Below are 25,701 nucleotides of genomic sequence, written 5' to 3'. Positions count from 1 at the left end.
AAGACCCTTCTATATGCTTCTTACAAGCAACTCACTTCAAAGCTAAAGACACACACAGACTGAAAAGTGAGGGGTAGGAAAAAGATATTTCATGCAAACAAAAACAAGAAAGCTGGGGTAGCAATACAAAATAGACTTTAAAAGAAAGACTATAACAAAGGTGAGCAAGGGCATTATGTAATGATAAAGGGATCAATACAAGAAGAGGATTCATACTCATTAACATATATGCACTCAATTCAGGAGCATCTAAATATATAAAGCAAATATTAACAGACATAAAGGGAGAAATTGGCAATAATACAATAGTAGTAGGGGATTTTAACACCCTACTTACATCAATGAACAGATCATTCAGACATAAAATCAATACGGCACAGTGGTCGTAAATGACACTATAGACCAGTTAGACTTAATAGATATTTATAGGACATTACATCCCAAAACAACAGGATTCACATTCTTTTCAAGTGCACATAGAATGTTCTCCAGGATAGATCACATGCTAGGACACAAAATAATTCTGAACAAATTTAAGAGGATAGAAATTATATCAAGCCTTTTTTTCTGACCACAATGGTATGAAACTAGAAATCAATTACAGAAAGAAAAATGGGAAAAGAACAAACATGTGGAAACTAAATAACATGCTACTATAAAACCAATGGATCAATGAAGAAATCAAAGAGGAAATCAGAAAATACCTCAAGACAAATGAAAATGGAAACACAACACTCCCAAATCTATGGAATGTATTGATAGCAAAAGCAGTTCCAAGAGGGAAGTTCACAGCAATACAGGCTTTCCTCAAGAAACAGGGAAGATCTCATATAAACAACCTAACCTATCATCTACAAAAATTAGAAAAAGAAAATCAAACAAATCCCAAAGTCAGCAGAAGGAAGGAAATAATAAAGATCAAGGAGGAAAAATGGGGATCAAAAAACAATAGAAAAGATCAATGAAACCTATCTTTTGTAGAAAAGATAAAATTGATAAACCTTTAGCCAGGATCATCAAGAAGAAGAGAGGGAGTACCCAAATAAACAAAATAATAAATAAAAGAGGAGAAATAACAATCAATACAAGAAAGATACAAGAAATCATAAGAGAATACTATGAATAGTTACATGCCAATGAATTGGGTAACTTAGAAAAAATGGACAAATTTCTAGAAACATACAACCTGCCAAGACTGAATCAAGAAGAAATAGACAATTTGAACAGACCAATCAGTAGCAGTGAAATTGTTTGTAAAAATAATAATAATAATAATAAACTCCCAGCAAACAAAAGTCCAGAACTGAACGGCTTCATCAGGGAATTTTACCAAACATACAAACAAGAATTAGTAACTATCCTTCTCAAACTATTCCAAAAAACTGAAGGGATGGAACACTCTCAAATTCATTCTATGAGGCCCCTGTTACTCTGATACCAAAACCAAAGACACTACAAAAAAAGAAAATTACTGGTCAATATCTTTGATGATTATCGGTGCAAATATCCTAAACAAAATATTAGCAGACTGAATCCAACGGTATATAAAAAGGGTCATAACACCATGATCCAGTTGTATTTATTCCAGGGATGCAAGGATGGTTCAATATTTGCAAATCGATCAATGTGATACACCATATTAACAAAGGAAGAATAAAAATCACATGTTCATCTCAATAAACACAGAAAAAAACATTTTTTTTAAAAAAAACATACATTCAGCCCCTTTACAGTTTTTTTTTTTTTTTTTTTTTTTTTTTTTTTTTCGGGGCCTCTCTGTTTTTGCCTCTCCCGTTGCGGAGCCCAGGCTCTGGACGCGCAGGCTCAGCGGCCATGGCTCACGGGCCCAGCCGCTCTGCGGCATGTGGTATCTTCCCGGACCGGGGCACGAACCCGTGTCCCCTGCATCGGCAGGCGGACTCTTAACCACTGCGCCACCAGGGAAGCCCAATACATGTACTATTTGAATTGGATAAACGTATATTCTTTATCTGAATAAAAAGTAACTGAATATACCTATAATTTTCCAGTGACAAAAATTGGCAAATGTTAAAGAAAACATAAATTTTTCTTATATAAATATTTTTCAAGAAAGATACTCTAAAGAGAGGCAAAAATGATAGCAACTGTGATATTTAGAATAAAAAATGTACATAGGTAAATATTTTTAAAAAGGAATTGAGAATATTTCCAGTTAGCACAATTTGCTGTGGGCTCATTAAGAGAATATTTTCTTCATTAAAAATATTATGAGCTACAGAGAAGAGTCAATTGAAATATTGACAATTTCAAATTCAGTAATCATAAAATGCAATTATTTTTTCAGTAATCATAAAATGCAATTTTGATGAAGATTTCAAATAATTTTTTAAATAAACTAAAATGTCTAAGAATAATTTGAAAATTATCCTTCAGAAAAATAATAGTGACATAGTAATGGAGATACTCATAAGAAACTGAATAAAATACATGGATATACATGTATACATATTGGTATACATAAAAATATACTAATATATCCACCAAGAATAATTATACTGTGTATTATTTTTAAATATTAAAGTAAGCAATGAAAAGAAAAAAATTTAATGTTTCCTTCAATTTACTTGGATATGTATTTTTTATTTGAAAAAATTAGAACAATAGTAACAAGTAATTTATTCATCAATAAAATTTCAAAAACTGTTCTAAGCTTAATTATTTTTTATCACTCATTTTGCTCTAAAAATTATTCCAGTTTATATGATAAATTATATATTTACACTAGATATAAGAGAGATACAAACCAAATTCCTATTAGGCAATATACAGCTTCACTAAAGAGGTGTCACTGAGGTGAGTATTAAAAAGTTGAATTCATGGAAACAGCATGGAATGGTGGTTGCTAGAACCAGAGTGATGTTGGTCAAAGGGTATAAACTTTCTGTTATAAGATACATAAGTTCTGGGGATCTAGTGTACAGCATGATGACTCTAGTTAACAATATTGTATTATATACTTGAAATTTCCTAAGAGAGTATATCTAAATGTTCTCACTCCAAAAATAAAACATAGGTAACTATGTGAGGTGATGAATGTATTAACTAATTTTATTGTTCTAATCGTTTCACAATTTATGCATGTCAATTGCAATGTTATACACATTAAATTTATACAATTTTATTTGTCAATCATACTTCAATAAAGTTGGAAAAATAAAATTGCATGCAGTATTCCCATTGCTGCAAATGGAGAAAAGCAGGCAGACTACTACAAATAAACCAAGTGAGATGCGACAAGGATCTGACTTAGGAAAATAAAGAGATGAAGGAAAAGTGGGTTAGTATATTAGATCCAAGAACTGTTTTGCTTTTCATATGTGAAATACTTGTGTTCAAATCACAGTTCTGCAACAGTTTTAGCCTTATTCTCTTAGTTAAATAACTTTGCATCTCTAAACTTTATTATTCTTACTTGTAAAATGAAGAGAGTAATGCATACCATGCAAGGATTTTGTGAGCATTAGAAATAATACTTCTAGAATATCTGGAACAGCCCTAGCAAATATTAGCTCCCACATAACATAATTCACATTCATATCCTTCCTGTATTAATTGGAAAGAGAAATATCCAGTGGATGGGGAGATATTAAGTTTTCTGTAGGATGTCTGATGCAAACCTTCATCTTTATCTCTGCTATCAAATATTTTTGAAAGCTATATTGACTATTGATAGTTTCTGTTTAGGAAAGTTTGGAGACTTAACTAAGATTTATGTCATAGGAAAGCATAGGTTACAAAGAGAGAACACACACAACACCTATCCAGAAGATGTGGCATAAATTAACATCTTGATTATGCATATTATTTCAGATACTGTATCTTTTCTCATTCTCATAGCTTCTTTTTACAGTCTTTTGTGTGTGAAATTTTCTATTTTCATTCATTGTGAGATAACTTTCCTTTACATCAAAGAGCTCAGTTAGATTAGTTGCTTTAAAATTCTTGTTCAGGGCTTCCCTGGTGGCGCAGTGGTTGAGAATCTGCCTGCTAATGCAAGGGACACAGATTCGAGCCCTGGTCTGGGAGGATTCCACATGCTACGGAGCAACTAGGCCCATGAGCCACAACTACTGGAGCCTGTGCTCCGCAACAAGAGAGGCCGTGATAGTGAGAGGCCCGCACACCGCGATGAAGAGTGGACCCCGCTTGCCACAACTAGAGAAAGCCCTCACACAGAAACAAAGACCCAACACAGCAAAAATAAATTAATTAATTAATAAACTCCTACCCCCAACATCTTCTAAAAAAAAAAAATTCTTGTCCAGTAATACTAACATATGTGTAATCTCAGGGTTAGTCTTGGTTGACTGTTATCTTTCTTGAGAAATGGTTACATTTTCTTGGCTCTTCATATGTTGGTAATTTTGAACATTGTTACATTCTTCCAAAGGGTGTTGATATTTTTTTTTGTTTTACAAGGCAATTAAATTTGTTGACCTTAAACTGCAAACTCTCTCTCTTAGGAAATAGTTCAAATCTCAATTAAATTACTTTATCCATAGGGCTAACTTGAGTTGCCCTGTTCATGAATAGTTCAAAGGTCAAAAATTTGGACAGGGCTTCCCTGGTGGCGCAGTGGTTGACAGTCCGCCTGCCGATGCAGGGGACACGGGTTCGTGCCCCGGTCCGGGAGGATCCCACGTGCCGCGGAGCGGCTGGGCCCGTGAGCCATGGCCGCTGAGCCTGCGCGTCCGGAGCCTGTGCTCCGCAATGGGAGAGGCCACAACAGTGAGAGGCCCGCGTACCACAAAAAAAAAAAAAGAAAAAAAAAATGTGGACAGTTTATATGCAGAATTTGGGGCTCCCCATTCTCTGGATCTCTCCTTCATGAGATTCTCCCCTAAATTTTAACCTAAACTCTTCTTTCTCATTCTTCAGGCCACAAGGACTGTGATTTCTCTAAAAGAATTTTAGCTTTTGTGAATAATGCTAACTGTGACCTTACCTTAAAGCCATAAGAATGAGAAATTAACCTTAGGCATTTCCTTCTTTTAAGGGTCAACCCCTGTCCAGAATCTGACTGCTTTTGTTTGCTCTCCCATGCTTTTGGGTGTTTTTTGTTTTCCCCTCAGACTTTACAATGGTTGTTTGCTGCAGGATCAGTCCAGTGGGAATTTATTCAGCTATACTGGAAGTGGAAATAGTTATAAGTATTTAAAAATCACCCTGGATGTGGTGTGAAAAAGAGTTGACAGTGAGGAAAGAGACACCAGTTAGAAATAGTAGTATTCTGGGTGTAAGATGATGGTTATTTGAGGTAGGAATATAAAGTGAAGCATATTAAAAAGAGAGATGTTTATAAGATTAAATATTTAGCTTTGGGGGACTGATTGGATGTGATATATAAGAGAGTAGATTCTAAGTGGTGACAGAGGAAGGGAGGTGAAAGGGGAGGAAGAAAAGGATGCAATCTGGACATTAAAACCAAAATGGAGCTCTAATGCGGGCACTTTGGAACAGCAGCCTAAACCTCAGCAAAAGCAAGCTTGGCTTAAAATATAGATTTGGCAATCATCAGCATTTAGGTGGCAATAAAAACAATGACAATCTATGAGTTTTTCCAGAAAGAGTATGTAGAATAAAAAGAGAAGAGAGTTTGAAACAAAACCCTGAAATAAAGTTTGGAATAGCTAAAGTATCCTAGGCCTGCTGAGGATAGTTTGAAAAATGATGCAAAAAATAAGATCTGATTCATTCAAACGTAAACAACTCTCAGATTTGACTGGAAAAAACGAGAGAGAGTTATGGAAAAGTGAGGATGCAGTGGGGCAGGAGGAAGCTTTTTAATGGAATAAGCCTGAATATGGATTAATTGTACAGTTATTCCCTGGTAAATCTCAAAACTACTTCCAGACAAAACTCTCTCTTGAGCACAAACCCTGCCTTAGTTGTGTCTATTTGGTAGATGTTTATTTTTAGACATCTCAAATTTGAGTTTTGAAAAGATGATTTCATTGTCTTTAACCCTAAGACTTCTCTTTTTCTCATCCCCAATAATAGTATTACTACATACAGTTATACAAACTATAAAACAAAATCAGAATACTTATTTTCCATTATTCCCACATCTTATTGGTTCTCCTCTTAAACTTCTTCCGAGTGTGTCTGTAACCTTTTAGTCCTCTCTTCCCATCTCTGCTCATCTTTTTTTCTGAAATCAGCTTTCTAATTAATTTATTTGCCATAAATTCATTTTCCTCATGGCTACCAGAATTAGCCCTCTAAAATTTAATCTCCTTACATCACATTTAAAAATACATATTGATCTCCCAATGGTTGGCATACTTCTATCCTTATATTCCACCCACAGATATTCTTTTTGTTTTTCAAATGATCTGTGTTCTTTCACTACTCTGGGGCTTTTCATGTGTTTCCTATTTTGTTTTAAATGTTTATTTCTTCTTCGGTTTCTAAGCTTCTATTAAGCCCTAAAGACTTAGTTTAAATGTTAGCACATCTATAGAAACTTTGACCTGTGTAGCAAGAATTAATCACTTTTTTCTGTGTACTCATAGATTTAGAACTGTATAGCAATTACAGTACTCATTACATTATTATACTGGCATTAATTGTTTATTGGCCCAGGGAAACATTAGTTCTTAGGGGGCATTTATTACGTCTTAATTGCTTTTATTTCCTTTCTTACTCTGTGCCTGTCTCAACTCCAAGGTTTAGTGGAGGAACTGCCATATTGTAGCTGCTCGATAAATGTTTGCTGAGTAAATTTGTTTGAGGTTCCTATGAGTTAACTGAGTTAATCATGGCTGTACATATGGCAATGTAGAAACTTGGAACTGTTTTCTGACCTTAATTCTAAGACTCTTGCCATCATAAACAAAGGACTGACCTGCCACGACTGCAGGTAAATATAGACTTTACCTCTTATCTCAATGCTAGCTGTGTCTTTCTGCCTGTGATATTTTAAAATCTATTTGATGATTGTGAACATTCGTATCTCTGTTTTGAAATCTCTCAATCTTAAATTCTCTATCCTTATGCTTTTGTCTTTTAATATTTTTCATTGGAGATTTCAGTTTTATTATTATTTAATTTTTTATGTTCTGAGAAAATCATATCATTCTTTCTCTGAAATTCAGCCTCACATTAGGAACATGGTTAAAAATGCCCATCTCCCAGGGTTATAGAGTAAAAGAAAGCACATTTATAAATCTGTCTATATTAACTCATTTCATATCCTTCTAAAATCCTAGCTTATTGGAGGAATCCTACTGTAGCCATTGTGTTTGCATCTGTTACCCTTTTCTTCTTTGTAAAACCAATTTAGGATTATACTGTACGAATTTTGACTTTATTGAGTCTCTCTTTTGTCTTGAGCTAATCTTCCTTTTAAGATTGAAGACATGGACATTACAAAATCTTTCTCTGAACTTTTAGAAAGCTGCTCTTATATAGGACAGGTTTTACATCTGGTTATGCTTGTATCTGCTTACTGAGATGTCCTGTTACTTTATGAAACTCCCTCCTCTTTGATTTTACCAATTAGTGTTTTGATGATAAGGATTTAGGTAAAAGTTTGCCTCAGTATTTCTTTAATAATCAATAAATCATTTTGCCAGTATGCTCATTACTGATTCTGCAGCACCTGAAATAGTGCCTGACAAAAAATGTGTTTGGCTAAATAATCAGAGTCCTATTTTTATTTGACCGAACTTACAGCCAAAAGCTGAATGATGATAGTTCAAAGTGATAATAAAAACAGACATTTCTCAATACTATGTGCCCCAAATTTTATGTATATTATTTTAATTAATCTTCACAACAATTTTACTGTAATTATCTCCATCTAAAAGCTGAGGAAACTAGGAAATGAGAGGTTTCACTACATGTAAGCTCTGTACCAGATTTATAACCTAAATTTGGGGAATAACAATTTATTCAACAACCAAAAAACATTTATTGAATACTTACTCATTATGTGTCAGGCATCTGAGTTTGATAGGAGCCTGATAACATTTTTTTTCTATTTATTAGAGAAGGAAGGGCAGAACTTGACTTCTAGCTCAATAAGACAGACAGAATAATAAGGTTGAAGCCTTCTCCTCCCCCCTCCAATTTTAATAAATAATGTAAAATGTATTAAAGGCAACTTGTAGATGTGCTAGAAAACAAGAAGAGATACATTCTGTAAATCAGAAAGTATGAGAGTTTTCTAAAAAGTAAGAAGTAGAAAGAATTAGGCTAAAGAAAGAAATCACAGCCCAAGACAAGTGCAGGAAAAGAAACCTGAAAAAAAATGGACATGGCTTCCAAGCATGTTTCAAAGGCAAAAGCCACAGATAATGGGATCAAGAGAGGTCCCAGGGACCACCGACAGGTTGTTGTATAGGCTATTCCACTCAATCAGAGAAAACATGCTTCTTTCCTTGTTTAACATCTTCCCTGATCATCAAATTACCCTCCCCCACTTAGTGCAAGCAGCAAACTGCAGAGACATCTACCCTGGGCAGGAGGTAGTGAGCGTGGGCGGATGCCCTCCCGGGCATATGGAGCAGAACGGTGTCTCAAGTGGCTGGCAACACTCATGAAGAAGTGAGGTGCCCATATGCAGATTAACTCTTAACTACCCTACTGCTAAAGATTTCTGCCTCTCCATCCCAGATAGGCTTCACAAAGACTGAATATTCAGAGACAAGGAAACGGGAGCTTCCATATGTAAAACAAAGCAGATAGGCAAGAATCACTAGGTATTAGATATTTTCATTCACCACTCTTGAAAGGAGGCAACAAACTCAATAAAATAAAAAATTCTCCCATGGCTGTACACACACACACACACACACACACATATAATATATATGTTTATATATATATATGATTTATTTATTTATATTTATATAAAAGAACAGAACTTTAAGTAAAGGGTGGGGAGAGGAATGGAGGAGGGAAGGTTTACCAAGAAGTTCTACATCTGTATAAAACTTCACAGGTCAGGGGACAACAACAGTGAAGTTATGGGAAAAAAATGAAATTATGTAGTAATGTACCATTACCCTTCAGCCAGTAACACTCTGAATATATCCAGTGGGACATGTTACTTCTCTCAGCAAAAGACCACCCACATTTTTTTCAACGGGAAAATGCATTTTTTATTGTGGTAAAACATATAATGTTAAATTTACCATCTTAACCAATTTTTGAAGGTACAGTTCAGTGGTATTAGGTATATTCATATTGTTGTACAAAAAATCTCTAGACTTTTTCATCCTGCAACACTGAAATTCTATACTTACTAAATACTAATACTCTCTCTTGTCTTCTTCCAGTTTTGGGGAACTGAATTTTTATTTTCTGCTTCTATGATTTTGACTTCTTTAAATACTTCATATGGGCGGAATCATACAATATTTGTCCTTTTGTGACTGGTTTATTTCACTAAGCATAATATTTTTGAGGCTCAGCCATGTTGTAGCATGTGATAGGATTTCCTTCCTTTTAAGGCTGCATAATATTCCATTATATGTATATACCATATTTTCCTCATCCATTCATCTGTTGATGGACATTTGGATTGCTTCTACCTCCTGGATATTTTGAATAATGCTGTGGTAAACATGGATGTGCAAATATCTCTTTGAGATCCTTTTTTTAAGTCTTTTGGATATATACCCAGAAGTGGGATTGCTGAATCTTATGATGATCCTGTGACTCTGGGTAATAATACTGGATGTAAAAGGAATTTACTTATGGATATAAGTGTGGGCTGTAAGAAAGATGAATAGATAAATTTTGTTAAAATCAAAGTGAAAATAAAACATCTATAACCAGTGGGCTTGAAAGTCTTCTATTTTTTTTAGAACACTGACTATATTGCTTTGTTGTCTTCATTTTAATTTGGTTTTCTCCAATATTAGCGAGGTTTTATAAATGAAAATTTTTTCAGCTGACTTCCTGGAAATACTACCTTTGAGAATGTCTAGCGACTCCCCTCACAGTTCGCCTTTGCTGTTCATTTGGGACTAAAGAATAGCTTGTCATCCTGGCCATCTCACATCATTATCTAGCTTCTTAGAAATCAGCTAATGACATTAATTAAAAAATAACAACTTTGACTGTCCTGCTCTAATAATCTGATATTGTTACCAAGTTAGAAAATGAGGGACTTCCCTGGCGGTCCAGTGCTTAAGGCTCCGTGCTCCCAATGCAGGGGTGCAGGTTCCATCCCTGGTTGAGGACTAAGATCCCACATACCGTGCAGCACAGTTGGAATAACTAACTAAATTGGCTTTAAAAAGAAAGGAAGAAAGAAAATGGTACTTTATCGGTACACTGATGTTAATGTTAAAAGGACTAAGAAGTACCAACTGGAATAGAAGAAAGGTGGGTATGCTTTTTATAATAAAAATATTACTAAGTAAAGAAGAAACGCTATTTTAATTCTATGCATATATAAGCATTATGTGACCTTATGATTAATTATTTTTCCCTTTCCTTCTGCTTTTTCTTAGATGTTCTTGGCAGCCCTGTCACTCAGCTTTATTTCTAAGACACTAAGTGCAATCATTATGAAAGGTTCCATCACTCAAATAGAAAGGAGATTTGACATATCATCTTCTACTGTTGGCTTAATTGATGGAAGCTTTGAAATGGGTAATTTTTGTTTCTGTTTTGATTATTACTTAGTAACGAGATTTGCAGAGGTAAAAAAGTGTTCACATACGCTCTACACCACTGATCCTTAACCAGGGGTAAATTGCCCCCATCCCCACCCCCTGCCCAGGGGCAATTTGGCAATATCTGGAGATATTTTTGGTTGTCATTGCTGAGGATTAGGGAATGTCACTGGCATCTAGTGGTAGAGGCCAGGGATGCCTTGAAACATCCCACAATGCACAAGACAGCCTCCAAAACAAAGAATTACCTAGTCCAGAATGTCAAAAGTATAGAAGTTAGAAAACCCTGATTTACACAAACTCGTTTCCTGCAAACTAATATTTTGCAGGGCTAAAACTTCTCTTTCTCAAGATGTCCTAGTGCAAAAAAATGTTGGAGAGAGGATTATGATTCTGATGATTTGAGGAGAGGAGAACAATTTTGAAGCAATCTTTGTTAGGGTCTACTGTTGAACTGGGTATAAAATTTGGGGTTAAAAGTCTTTTTTTTTAGAACATTGAGTATATTGTTTTGTTGTCTTCATTTTAATTTGGATTTCTCCAATAACAGTGAGGTTTTATATAATTATTTAACATTCTTTTCTCTTACTTTATGAACTGGTCGCTGATTACCTCTGCCCATTTTCCTCCCCCCCCCCGCCTTTTAATGATTTGAAGGGATTCAAAATGTATGTCTGTTGTATAGATTGCACATATTTTTTACAAGTTTGCTCTTTATCTTTTAACCTTTTAAAAATATACTTGTTTATTGAATGTTTAAAAAATAATTGTGTAAAGGAAGACCCATCTATCTTTTGGTCATGAATTCTGCCTTTTCATGATTCAGAGGCTATTACACCATACATATCCTTCACTTTTCCACCTTCTAGGTTTAATGAAACCATCTAGAACTTTAGTATTAGACTGTGATTAGCTTTAAATTCTAATTCATTGTATATCTCTTTATATTGAGGAATTGATTCTTATTATCTTTGTTAAACTTTGTAGCTATTTAAAAGCAATTAGTTGGACATGGTTATAAGTTTTACTGGTTTCCTTCTTAACACTATTTCTTGAACCTTATGACTTCAAGTCTCATCTTTAGTTTTTCTGGAGTATATCTTCAAGTAGCTTTTTTTTTCCAGAAATAATTGAACATAAGACATATTTTCTGAGCCCTTGCATGTTGGAAAATGTATTTATTTTACTATCATAGTCAACTGATAATTTGAGTATGAAATTAAAACTTCAGAATCTTTTTTTCTCAGAACATTAAAAACATGTATCTACTGTGTTATAACACAATATTATACATAAGAAATCATTACCAGTATCATTGTCATGCACTGATAGGACCTCTTCTTTATGCCTGAATTTCAGAAATTTTACCAACATATACCTAGGATGGTCTCTTTTACATTATTTATGCTGGAGAAATGTAGAAATTTTTATCTGATGTCTTAAGCCTTCCTTTACCTCAGGAAATTTATTTTCTATATTTAAATTTGTTCCATCCCCTCTATTTTCTTCTGAAACATATATGAATATTAAATTTTCTGGCTATTTTTTCACTTTAAGTTTTTCTTTCTAAAATTCGACCTTTTTTTTTTCTTGAAACTCCATCAGTCTTTGCTGATGCCATCTTTCATCTTATTGTATCAGGTCCCAATATGTACATTTCTGTAGAGTATTTAAAATTTTCAACAATACTTTATTGTTCTCTTATTATTTTTAGTCTGCTAGTTCTTATTTTATGGATGCAACATACCTTTGTACCTCTAGAGATACTAACTGGATTTTTTCAAAATGTCTTCTCTTCTTAGTTTCCTCATTTAACTGTTTTCTTCATGGGTTACTTTATCTGCTGGTTCAGTTTGGTGCTTTTACTTCATGTTATTTTTTTCCATCAAATGTTCAGTAATTCTTGGTTGTTGTCTGTTCGTTATTATACTTGTAGCTCCAGATGGACTGGAATTGGTCATGACCACCACCACTTAGATTGGTCTTTTTCCTCTTTTGAATCTAAATAACTTATAGCTAACATTAAATCTCAAGTGACTTCTCCTCCAGGAAACTTTCCTGAAACCTCTAATTAATTTAAGCTTCCGCTTTCTGTGGTCTAAGAGTACTTCTGTCCATTTATCTATTTTTGTCACTGGTAGGTAAGTTCTTTTAGAGCAGATACCATGCACTGTTTATTCTTTTCCTCTATTTCTGGCTTCTAACCCCATGACAGGTACTTAATAAGAATTTAAAGATTTCTAGGAGTGAATGAAAAATGCATGAATAAATACCTTCCCTCAGGTATTTTTGTCCATTTTTCTCCATTCCAGTACAACCCACTCAACTCCAAATTCTTCATAAAATTTTGCTTCACTAATATCGCCAAGTAATTCAAGTACTTTAGTTCTTATCTAAAGTCAATTCTGCTTATTATTAACACCACACAACTTTATAGTGAGTGGCTTAAGGTAAGTGAGTTTCATCCCGGGTAATTAAATTACCCGGGGACTTCCCCAGTGGTGCAGTGGTTAAGAATCCACCTGCCAATGCAGGGTACATGGGTTCGATCCCTGGTCTGGGAAGATCCCACATGCCACAGAGCAACTAAGCCCATGAGCCAAAACTACTGAGCCCACGTGCCACAAGTACTGATCTCACGTGCCGCAACTACAGAGCTCATGTGCTGCAGCTACTGAAGCCCGCGTGCCTAGAGCCCAGGCTCCACAACAAGAGAAGCCACCACAGCGAGAAGGCTACGCATCACAACAGAGTAGCCCCAGCTCGCCACAACTAAAGAAAGCCCGCGCACAGCAACAAAGACCCAACACAGCCAAAATAAATAAATAAGTAAATAATAAATGAATGAATGAATAAATAAATAAAGGCAGAGTCTATTTAAAAAAAAAAAATTACCCGATCTTTGAGGAATGGTACCATGTCTTATGCTCTATTTTTATCCATTCTGTGGCCTTCCATTCTACTGGACACAAAATTGGACTCAGTCACTGTTTGCTATAATCAATCATATCAAAATAATTTTGTTTTCTTTCTAGGAAATTTGCTTGTGATTTTATTTGTGAGTTACTTTGGAGCCAAATTACACAGACCAAAACTAATCGGAATTGGTTGCTTCGTTATGGGAATTGGAAGTATTTTGACTGCTTTACCTCATTTCTTCATGGGATAGTAAGTGGCTCTATGCCATCAGTGATCATTTCCTTGTAAATTAATGGTAGAATTTTATTTTTTTCCTTTTAAATAAGCAGTCCCCTTTTGAGAAGAATATCCACTAAGTGTGTGTAGAAATGGAGTATATTTTCTATGTAATAATTAAATTGTTTTATCTACCATGACTCTCATTGATATTAAAATATGAATAGCAATAAATGAGTAGTTTCACAGAAAATAAATAAGCTTTTTAGTATGATATGTATTTCATGTCTTTGCCTACAAGATTTTGATAATATTTAATAAGTCTTTGTTACCAAACTCAGGTCTAGCTGCTCACCACTCGAAAATCAATACCTGAGAGGCAATTGTTGGTAGAAAGGCAAGTTGCTTTTAATCAGAATGCCAACAATCTAGGGAGAAGGTGGACTCATGTCCCCCCAAACCAACTCCCATGATTCTGTTTGGCTATAAAAGTTTTTAAAGGGAAAAGAGAAGTAATGTCAGTTAATCATTGAGATAGAGGGTCAAAGTCGTCACCATCCCCCACTGTGTTCAGGCTTGTTGGCTTCTTGTGATTTTTCTTTAGATGCTATCTTGTTCACATAGTTTGTTCATGAGATTACTGAAGGGAAAGCTAGGGAAGAGATCTGGTCATCTGTTAATTACTCATTCTTCATTTCTACTTTGATCTACAGAAAGAACCAACAGGTTAGGCAAGGTATTGTGTGATCAAAAGATTTGAAAGGTGTACTTGGGTTGGTGATGAGTAGAGTATGGGGCGCCTGATTTAAATGTTAGTTACAATGTAGTTTTGCTAAAGTGACAGGACAAAGGGGCCTCCTGCAGAACCTCTTTCCTGCCAAAAGCTGCTTACAACTTCACCACTCAACTCACTGCGGTATGGGTTTTCCCACTACCACCTCCACTGAGACTTCTTCCTAAGTCACTGTGTAGTTTTAATTAGAGTCAGATACTAATGACAGGAAACCAAAAATAGTGAAGGCTTAAATAAGATAAGAGCTTATTTTTTACATAAAAAATTGTAGCCAACCCAGCCCTTGACTGGCCTTGACTTCACGGTCTAAATTGTGGCAATGTTGTTCCTCGCAACAGGATAGAAGGGAAGAAGAATAAGAAGAAACAGAAGGCACACAGGCTGAGACTTAAGAAATATTTTCAGAAGCATAACCCTTCTACCAACTTCACATTAGCCAGAACTTTGTTACACCTCACATTCAGATAGAAAGTCATTGGGAAAAATAGACCTTACTTCAGGTGTCCCCTTCCCAGCTAAAGATCCCAGGTTCTGTTACCATAGAAGGAAAGAAGAATGGATATTGAGAGCCAATGAGCAGTTTCTGCTAAAGATATCAATTACTTACTCAACGCCAATGCCTTTTGGTTACTATATTAATTACTCTATTTGACCCTCATAAGTTCTTTCTTCTTCCTGGTGCTGTTCCTTCTTATTTTCATCATCTTACTCTCTCTTGATTTATTTCCTCCTTTTGGCTTCTCCATCATGCCCATCTTTTCCTTCTGCTACTGACACCATAAGGTCAGTATTGCCTAAGCTCCCTCTTCAATCTTCTTCACTTTTCATTCTACATGATTTGTGTGGAGTACATGCATTAAATGCAACTATCACTGTACACAGTGAGTTTATCTTATACTCAAGATCTATATAACCAACCACCTCATGGGTATCTCCAACCTAACATCCTACAAACATTTTGCATCCATATATTCAGAACAGAATTCATCCCTGTGCCATCACCAGCTCAGATTTTTCACATTCACTCTTTCAGCAATGATTCATTTAGCCACAGAGGAACTCAAACTAAAGTCAAGGGTCTCATCCTAGACTTATTCTTTACTTCAATACACATGACCAGTGGTCACCAAATCTTGCTTATTCTGCCTGCTATCTGTCATAGTTGTTGCCCTTAACCTGATAGAGGATTCTATCATCTCTGGCCTGGACTTTTTGCCTCCCAACTCCACTTCATTCTAACTCATATTCTATACTACAGTATTGATTTAAAAAATAAGAATCTAATTTTTTTACTACCACTTAAAACTCCCAATATCCTAGAGCAGTATTTTTCTTTATTTTTGATATATATTTATTGTGGCTGCACCAGGTCTTACTTGCGGCATGTGGACTTCTTAGCTGCAGCATGCAGGATCTAGTTCCCCAACCAGGGATTAAACCCAGGCCACCTGCCCTGGGAGCTCAGACTCTGACCCACTGGACCACCAGGGAAGTCCCATATCCTAGAGCAGGATTTTTCAAACTTCAGATCCTGAACCACTCATGGACTAATAAATCAATTAAGATTATTAAGACCAACAATTTTTTAATAGGATAGGATAGGATAGAATAGAATAGAAGACACAATGAGAGTAGGGATAAATATTATTCTGTGAAACTTTTGTTTTGGTTGTACATAAATTTGTGTGTGTGTGGATATCCATGTATTGTGATTGTGATGCAAAATATATTTCTCATTGTTAGTAACAGTCAAAGTATTGAAAGCCTTTTGCCTATGAATTACTATCTAGGTTCATTTGCATATCTAAGCTCATTTGCATATACAGGTCACTCACTGATTTGGTCCTTGACCATCTTCCTAGCTTCATTTTACACTGCTTCCCATGACTGAGGACCACACTCTAGGCCTACAGTTTGCCAAATGTGCCATAATATGTCATAGCTTTGTTCATAGTGTTTCTACAGCTTTGAATGATTTCCTTTGTCTATTAAACTATCCATCTTCAAGACACATCTCATATGGAATCCTCACTGTGAAGTCTTCTCTAATCCACACCTTTCCAAACCTGCAAGCCAAGCTGATAATCCCTTTTTCCTTTACGAAAACTCAGGACCTGGTATATTAACCTTATCATATCTTTGATTGTATATGTTTACCTTAGGGGGTGTAAGATGTTTTAAGTAAAAAAACCATGTGTTTTATTTCTAGTGATTTGGAGCTGAGCATAATGCCTGGCATAGAGTAAGTTGCCCTCAGACTTCACAGGGTACCTCAGTATTTTTAATTTATATATTTTATTGAAGTATAATGGACAAATTATATTAGTATCAGGTGTACAACATAGTGATTCATTATTTTTATAGATTATACTCCATTTATAGTTATAAAATTTTGGCTATATTCCCTGTGCTGTACATCTTTGTATCTTATTTCTTTTTTTAACATCTTTATTGGAATATAATTGCTTTACAATGGGATGTTAGTTTCTGCTTTATAACAAAGTGAATCAGTTATACATATACATATATCCCCATATCTCCTGTCTCTTGTGTTTCCCTCTCATCCTCCCTATCCCACTCCGCTAGGTGGTCACAAAGCACCGAGCTGATCTCCCTGTGCTATGCGGCTGCTTCCCACTAGCTATCTATTTTACATTTGGTAGGGTATATATGTCCATGCCACTCTCTCACTTCGTCCCAGCTTACCCTTCCCCCTCCCTGTGTCCTCAAGTCCATTCTCTATGTCTGCGTCTTTATTCCTGTCCTGCCCCTAGGTTCTTCAGAACCTTTTTTTTAGATTCCATATACATGTGTTAACATACAGTATTTGTTTTTCTGTTTCTGACTTACTTCACTTTGTATGACAGACTCTAGGTCCATCCACCTCACTACAAATAACTCAATTTTGTTTCTTTTTATGGCTGAGTAGTATTCCATTGTATATATGTGCCACATCTTCTTTACCCATTCATCTGTTGATGGACACGTAGGTTGCATCCATATCCTGATTATTGTAAATAGAGCTGCAATGAACATTTTGGTACATGACTCTTTTTCAGTTATGGTTTTCTCAGGGTATATGCCCAGTAGTGGGATTGCTGGGTCATATGGTAGTTCTATTTTTAGTTTTTTAAGGAACCTCCATACTGTTCTCCATAGTGGCTATATCAATTTACATTCCCACCAACAGTGCAAGAGGGTTCCCTTTTCTCTACACCCTCTCCAACATTTATTGTTGGTAGATTTTTTGATGATGGCCATTCTGACTGGAGTGAGGTGATACCTCATTGTAGTTTTGATTTGCATTTCTCTAATGATTAGTGATGTTGAGCATCCTTTCATGTGTTTGTTGGCAATCCGTATATCTTATTTGGAGAAATGTCGGTTTAGGTCTCAGCCCATTTCTGGATTCGGTTGCTTTTTTCACATTGAGTTGCATGAGCTGCTTGTAAATTTTGGAGATTAATCCTTTGTCAGTTGCTTCATTTGCAAATATTTTCTCCCATTCTGAGGGTTGTCTTTTCGTCTTGTTTATGGTTTCCTTTACTGTGCAAAAGCTTTTAAGTTGCATTAGGTCCGATTTGCTTATTTTTATTTCCATTTCTCTAGGAGGTGGGTCCAAAAGGATCTTGCTGTGATTTATGTCCTAGAGTGTTCTGCCTATGTTTTTCTCTAAGAGTTTTATAGTGTCTGGCCTTACATTTAGGTGTGTAATCCATTTTGAGTTTATTTTTGTGTATGGTGTTAGGGAGTGTTCTAATTTCATTCTTTTACATGTAGCTGTCCAGTTATCCCAGCATGACTTATTGAAGAGGCTGTCTTTTCTCCGTTGTATATTCTTGCCTCCTTTATCAAAAATAAGGTGACCATATGTGCATGGGTTTATCTCTGGGCTCTCTATCCTGTTCCTTTGATCTATATTTCTGTTTTTGTGCCAGTACCATACTGTCTTGATTACTGTAGTTTGTAGTATAGGAGCCTGATTCCTCCAGCTCCCTTTTTCTTTCTCAAGATTGCTTTGGCTATTCGGTGTCTTTTGTGTTTCCATACAAATTGTGAGTTTTTTTATTCTAGTACTGTGAAAAATGCCATTGGTAATTTGATTAGGATTGCATTGAATCTGTAGATTACTTTGGTAGTATAGTCATTTTCACAGTGTTGATTCTTCCAATCCAAGAATATAGTATATCTCTCCATCTGTATCATCTTTAATTTCTTTCATCAGTGTCTTATAGTTTTCTGCATGCACATCTTTTGTCTCCTTAGGTAGATTTATTCCTAGGTATTTTATTCTTTTTGTTGCAATGGTGAATGGGAGTGTTTCCTTAATTTCTCTTCCTGATTTTTCATCATTTTTAGTGTATAGGAATGCAAGAGATTTCTGTGCATTAATTTTGTATCCTGCAACTTTACCAGATTCATTGATTAGCTCTAGTAGTTTTCTGGTAGCATCTTTAGGATTCTCTATGTTTAGTATCATGCATCTGCAAACAGTGACAGCTTTACTTCTTCTTTTCTGATTTGGATTCCTTTTATTTCTTTTTCTTCTCTAATGGCTGTGGCTAAAACTGTGCTCTCTTCCATGACTCCGAAGCTTCCCTCCCACCCTCTGTCTCTGCCAGTGAAGGGGCTTCCTAGTGTGTGGAAACCGTTCCTCCTTCACAGCTCTTTCCCAGAGGTGCATGTCCTGTCCCTATTCTTTTGTCTCTGTTTTTTCTTTTTTCTTTTGCCCTACCCAGGTACGTGGGGAGTTTCTTGCTTTTTGGGAAGTCTGAGGTCTTCTGCCAGTGTTCAGTAGGTGTTCTGTAGGAGTTGTTCCACATGTAGTTGTTTTTCTGATGTACCTGTGGGGAGGAAGGTAATCTCCGAATCTTACTCCTCCATCATCTTGAAGGTCTCCTTCCTTATTTTATACCTAGTAGTTTGTACCTCTTAACTGCCCTTACCCTACATTCCCCCCTTCCCCCACTCCTCTTCTCACCGGTAACCACTAGTTTGTTCTCTGTACCTGTGAGTCTGTTTGTGTTTTGTTATATTTGTTCTTTTTTTTTTTTTAGGTTTCACATGTAAGTGAAAATATACAGTATTTGTCTTTCTCTGCCTGACTTATTTTACTAAGCTTAATACCTTTCGGTCCATTTATGTATTTTTAAATATGAGCATTTGTCCCTATTCTAGGTCCATTCTATTGTTCCTATTAAGTGCTTCCTTATCAAATTCAAATGGATTAGAACTTTTTAAACTAAGTTTTGAAGAGTCAGGCATATGACTGTGTGTGATTATAAATTGATTTTGAAATTTTAGATTATAACCATCTTTGAAGATAATTCAAAAGATTGATAAATACAGTTAGCAGTTTTTTAAAAGCATGAAACCAAGATATTTCATATGTTGCCCAGAATATAAGCACTGCTAGGATGAGAGCAACATGGTACTCCACCTTGCCTGGGGAGTACTGCATTATATTTCTTAGTGAACACTCCCATTTCACTGTTACCCATCACCACTCCTAAAATATAAGCTGGGAAACTGACAGAGTATCCTGATAATTTGGAGAAGAGAATGGTGCAAATAAAGGGGAAGATTCCGCTGTATTTCTGGGAAAAGTGAAAATGCTCAGTAAATATAGTGATGTTCTTACAGTTACAGGTATTCTAAAGACACCCCTATTAATCCATCAGAGAATTCAACATCAAGCTTATCAACTTGTTTGATTAATCAAAATTTGTTACTCAATAGAACATCACTGGAGATAGTGGGAAAAGGTAAGAATTGAACTGGCACTAGTGAATATTAGTGTCACTAATAAATATTCTAAAATTTAACAATTTAATTACATCGTTAAAAAACGATGGTGGAGGCTTCCCTGGTGGCGCAGTGGTTGAGAGTCCGCCTGCCGATACAGGGGACACGGGTTCGTGCCCTGGTCCGGGAGGATCCCACATGCCGCGGAGCGGCTGGGCCCGTGAGCCATGGCCGCTGAGCCTGCGCGTCTGGAGCCTTTGCTACTCAACGGGAGAGGTCACAACAGTGAGAGGCCCGCGTACCGCAAAAAAAAAAAAAAAGATTGTGATATCCATTAGCAAAATTGATTTAAAAGACAAATATGAAAAACATTTGCATCTTATATATGTAAGACAAAAATCATAGTGTTAATATATATTATATATAAAGACCTTCTAGAATTAATAAGAAAAGAGGAATATTTTGATATGAAATTAGCAAAGAATATATGCAATTAATATAAAGAAGAGGAAGTGGTATAAATATGTTAAAACAATTTTACTCCTTAAGAAAAATTCAAATTCTTATACCAATTCAAGATTTTTACCTATTATAACATAAATCATAAGTTTTAATGATAAATTATAGTACTAGTTAAAGATTTTCCTACCTACTAGATAGGAAAGATTAAAAATAAAAAGAAATGAGGTAGAGGATAAAGACACATTTTATGTGTTACGAGGAGTGTATAAATTTCTCTTTTGGAGGTTAATTTTCAATATGGTAAAGAACAAAAATATGCATAACTGCTTAAATCAGCAATTCTACTTTTATTGCTTTATCTTAAGGAAATAATCAGGAATGTGCAGAAGGATTTATTTATCATTATAGCCATGGCATCCCTGTTTAACAGAATGAAAAATTAGAAATATTGTGTGAGTACATAGAAAAAATTGATTAAATAAATGATGCAACTTATTCAGCTCATTATGCAGTCATTAAAATCCTGAAATGAGAACATAAAGAATATTATGCATATTTTAATGTTCACTAAAAATGTGAAAGATATAAACAAACATTAGAAGTGGTACTCTGTGTGTGGAGGGATGGCAGATAATTTTTACTTGTTTTCTTTGTGCTTTTCTGTATTGTCAAATTTTGTAACGTGACTATAAATCATTTTATAATTAGAAAAAAAGCAAAAAAATTCTTAAATGGAATAATTAAATGGTTAAGTTAGTTGACTTTTCAAAAGGAATGCTAAAATTAATGTTTAAGATAAAACACTCTCTTGTCTACGTAGGTTGGGAAAAGGAATCTGGGTCACATATGTGGATATATATTCTATTGGGTAATATGCTTCGTGGAATTGGGGAAACGCCCATAACACCCTTGGGGATTTCTTACATCGATGATTTTGCTAAAGAAGGACATTCTTCTTTTTATTTAGGTAATGTACAGAAAATATTAGATTTTATGGTTACTTTCCCTGGGTGTACCTTGAAATAACAGTGCTCCTAAACTCATTCTTTTACTTTAAAAATTACTTAGAGAAATATATTGTATTACTTTAAAAAATTGAATAAGAACCATGTATTATTGGCATTTGATAAAAATGTTTTGTAATATTTTCAGGTAATTTGTTTGCAGTAACAATGATTGGTCCAATCATTGGCTTTTTACTCGTATCCCTGTTTTCTAAAATGTATGTGGATGTTGGATATGTAGATCTGAGTAAGTACAATCAGAACAAGGTAACATGATAATGCTTTTCAAGTACATGACACCATTCTTTCAAATAACTGAATTCACTCTTTCAGTGGCCCTTTGCTGACTAATTGTCAAAAGTTACAAATAGGTAATCTGTTAATAACTAGAATAAAAATAAACTTCAGCTCCTATCTACATCAGGCTTTTACAACTAAGCACAAAATAAGAAAATTTAACAAACTTAAGATTACTTCACCCCAAATAATTGCAGGTCTCTCAATGTGCCTACTAATGTCACTTCCCCACATTTACCCTCTCTCCCGTCTCGATTTGCATAGTTCTAAAGTCTTTTCCAATATGTGGCTCCTCTTCAGAGATGGCTTACTTCACCACCTCCTACTGGCCCCAAGTTAAATGTCCCTATTAATCACCAAGAGCATGCCTTTATTGTAGCCTTTGTCACAATAAGCCATAAATATTTGTGCCACTGATCTTCCATCTCTTTTAGAACATAACAGTATGATATCTGTCTTAACATATAAGTAATTAGTGTTTAGAAATAAACAAATCTGATTTTCTATTTCACCAGGACTACATAGAGTAGACATCACAGCAGACCAACAATAACCACAATCTGAAAGTGTTTTAATATAAAGCTAAAACGTGGACCTGATGGAATGTGTTATGTCTTCTATTTTGGATGTGTGAATTAGAGTAGGTTCACATTCCAAGTGTTTCTACTCGATCATTTCCAGGTTCATCCTTGTTTTTATCACTAAGCACCCAGAAATAAATGGTTAAAGTCTTTAGGATGATAGATTTGTAACCTCTTTTCTATAGTCAGAAATCACTACTCACAGTATTTAGGTCCATGGTGATCCCATTTCTAGCACTGAACGTCTAGACCTTATTATATCTTCTCTTATTCAGTTATGGGTATAATGTAAATGTATTGTGAAGTACATTTTGGCAAACTCCAATGCCAAAGGAGCCAACGAGATAACATAAGTGAATAAAGAGTGTTCGGTGTGGCGGTTAAACTTGGAAGAATTGTTGGTAGTGAACTGCCCTCTGTACACACCTGAAAGTGCATATACTGCTCAGCCTCAACCTATTCTTTTCATGAAGAAATTTGGATCCAGCACTGACAAAATCTTTTGATTGGTTTTCAAGAAAATCCTGGAATCCAGATTTTCATGTGGAAGTTTTCAATTTTTAAAACAATGTGTGAACAAAAGAAAACACTTTGGCAGGCTATGTCTAGCCAGGTTATGACCTCTAGTTCCTATGTGTACACCAGGGATAGAACACAAAAAAATGTTATCAAAATGACACTTCTGACGGATGATGAATAAGTACTTAGCATGTAGATGGAGTCACTGATTTTATCAATCATTTCTGCAGTCTGTCAGAGTTGCTGATTATGGAATAATATGAACATGTAAATCAATTTTAAACTCAGAGCTGTATATATTTGAAAACCACTTCAATAAATAGAATTAATAATTTATTTCTATATATCAAGTCAATGTTTTCTCACATTAAAGAGTTTTCTTATAGATCAAAGAGTAACAACACCATTATTGTGCTTCAAACATCTATGGTGTGTGTGTGTGTGTGTGTGTGTGTGTGTGTGATGTTTTCTTATTAGAATGTTTATATTTATAAATTTAAATATATACTGAAACTTTATATTTACTGAAACAGCTCATTTATACTTGTTTAGATATAGCACATACATGGCACTCACACAGCTTTAAAGGGAAATATTATTGAAATAAAATGGTTAAATTATCCCTAAAATTTAGAGTCTAAATTTTAAACTCAGATTTTCATTATACGTATATCTTCACCATTATCATCCTCTGTGCTGTCAAGGAGTTGGAAATGCAGGTTCTAGGGGGAAAAAACCCCACTACTGGCTCTGAGAATTTCTTGCGAAGTGCTATAAATTTCATTGGTTTCTTGACCTCAGGAGATGGTGCCAATAGAAGTTTTCAGACAATGAGTATCATGCTTTCCATAAATGGCCCTTAAATAGTTTGCAGGCTTCAACTGTTCAATGGTGGCTGCTGTTGTCATGTCACCAGAAAAGCCACCAAGTTCACACAGGCTCAGGCAATGACAACAATGTCATGACTGACTCCTGGACAACAGCAATTGTAAGATGTCATGACTTACACTTATTTCAAAGATAAAAAGTGTGAAAAAAAGAAAAGAGTGTCTCAGAATTGATGAAACATCATTTACTTTCTTCATCTATGGAGGACAGCAATTACCACAATTATTACCACAAATTTTTACATTTCAAAATGATTTTTGACTGGCTTCTTCTAATTCTTTATTCTAGGCACTATCAGAATAACTCCTAAGGACTCTCGTTGGGTTGGTGCGTGGTGGCTTGGTTTCCTTGTGGCTGGACTAATATCCATTATTTCTTCTATACCATTCTTTTTCTTGCCCCCAAATTTGGATAAACCAAGGAAAGAAAAAAAAGCTTCAGTATCTTTGCCTGTGCAAAATGAGGAAAAGAGTCAAATGGCTCATTTGACCAAGCAGGGGCAAAATGTTAGTGAAACTGTAGCTGGTAAGTATTTCACATTCACAGTCAATTTGGAATTGTTAATCCCAGTGAAAGGGAGGGGTGAATATTCCAAAATAATAAGTCATACTCAAGTCATCTAAATAAAGTTCGATTTCTTCTTTACTAAATTTGGCTAAATTATTCTTCTAAGTTCCTACTAAAATTTGTAAATATTTTCTGAACACATATCAACTCTGAAGGGAAGGGGATTAGGCTTGTGATCTTTAGCAGGGAGAAACCAATCAAAGGCTAAAAATATCTGTTATTTGTAAACCAAAGAGTATATATTCATTTCCAAATTACATAGTACAAACTATGAGGATTAAAACGTCTTTCTCTTTCTTCCTTCCTTCCTTCCTTCCTTCCTTCCTCCCTCCCTCCCTCCCTCCCTCCTGTCCTTCCTCCCTCCCTCCCTCTCTCTCTCTTTCCTTTCTTTCTTTCTCTCTTTCCTTTTTCTCTTTCTTTCTTTCTTTCTTTCTTTCTATCTTTCTTTCTTTCTTTCTTTCCTTCTTTCCTTTCACAACTAGTACCAGGAAGCATACTATGCCCTGGTAATAGAATATTGCCTCTGTTTTCCAAGTATTTACAATATAATGGGGTTGTACCGAAAAATATATAGACAATTGCCATATAGTGCCTATATAAACAATTATGAGTGCCTATAAATTGGGCAACTTAACTATTCTTAGGTGGAGACAAGGAGTATGGAGAAGGAAATCAGAGGAAGTTTCTCTCTAGATAGAGTAAGATTATTTTCTTGGTAATTATATAGAAAAAATTGCTTACCTAAATATTAAAAAATGAAGTACAAGCAACAGTAGTAGTTAAGGTTATTGTAGTCAGTCATGTGAATAAGAGCCCTCCACCATTTGATAGTGCCCTTCCTTTCAAACATAAGCCCCGAAGGCTAATGGAGAACAATTTAGGAGCAGTAATTTGGGGAACGATCCAGTGGCAGTCAGAGCAAGATAGTGGAAACGATGTTAATAGTGCAGTTTTCAGATTGCACAGAAATGGCAGAATAGTAAGAGTCAAAGCAGAGCAATGCCTGAACCCTTGACAACCTTTTCAAGTTGAAGTTG

The 25,701-nt window shown here is 35.3% G+C and overlaps 1 protein-coding gene across 1 annotated transcript in view; it reads left to right on the top strand.

The window, feature by feature from the left end:
- SLCO1B3 (solute carrier organic anion transporter family member 1B3) overlaps positions 1-25,701 on the top strand; it is a 57,580-nt gene that overhangs the window by 10,920 nt on the left and 20,959 nt on the right. The window contains exons 3-8 of the mRNA XM_027129244.1: positions 10,509-10,650; positions 13,709-13,841; positions 20,245-20,366; positions 21,629-21,775; positions 21,961-22,059; positions 24,386-24,622. Coding sequence (XP_026985045.1) covers positions 10,509-10,650; positions 13,709-13,841; positions 20,245-20,366; positions 21,629-21,775; positions 21,961-22,059; positions 24,386-24,622 — 880 coding nt within the window. The remainder of the gene's footprint in view (positions 1-10,508; positions 10,651-13,708; positions 13,842-20,244; positions 20,367-21,628; positions 21,776-21,960; positions 22,060-24,385; positions 24,623-25,701) is intronic.

This window comes from Aethalodelphis obliquidens, unplaced genomic scaffold (genome assembly GCF_003676395.1).
Source record: "Aethalodelphis obliquidens isolate GAN/ISIS:26980383/991018 unplaced genomic scaffold, ASM367639v1 scaffold36, whole genome shotgun sequence".
In the NCBI taxonomy this organism is placed as follows: domain Eukaryota; kingdom Metazoa; phylum Chordata; class Mammalia; order Artiodactyla; family Delphinidae; genus Aethalodelphis; species Aethalodelphis obliquidens.
This window is presented reverse-complemented; position numbering and strand designations above follow the sequence as displayed.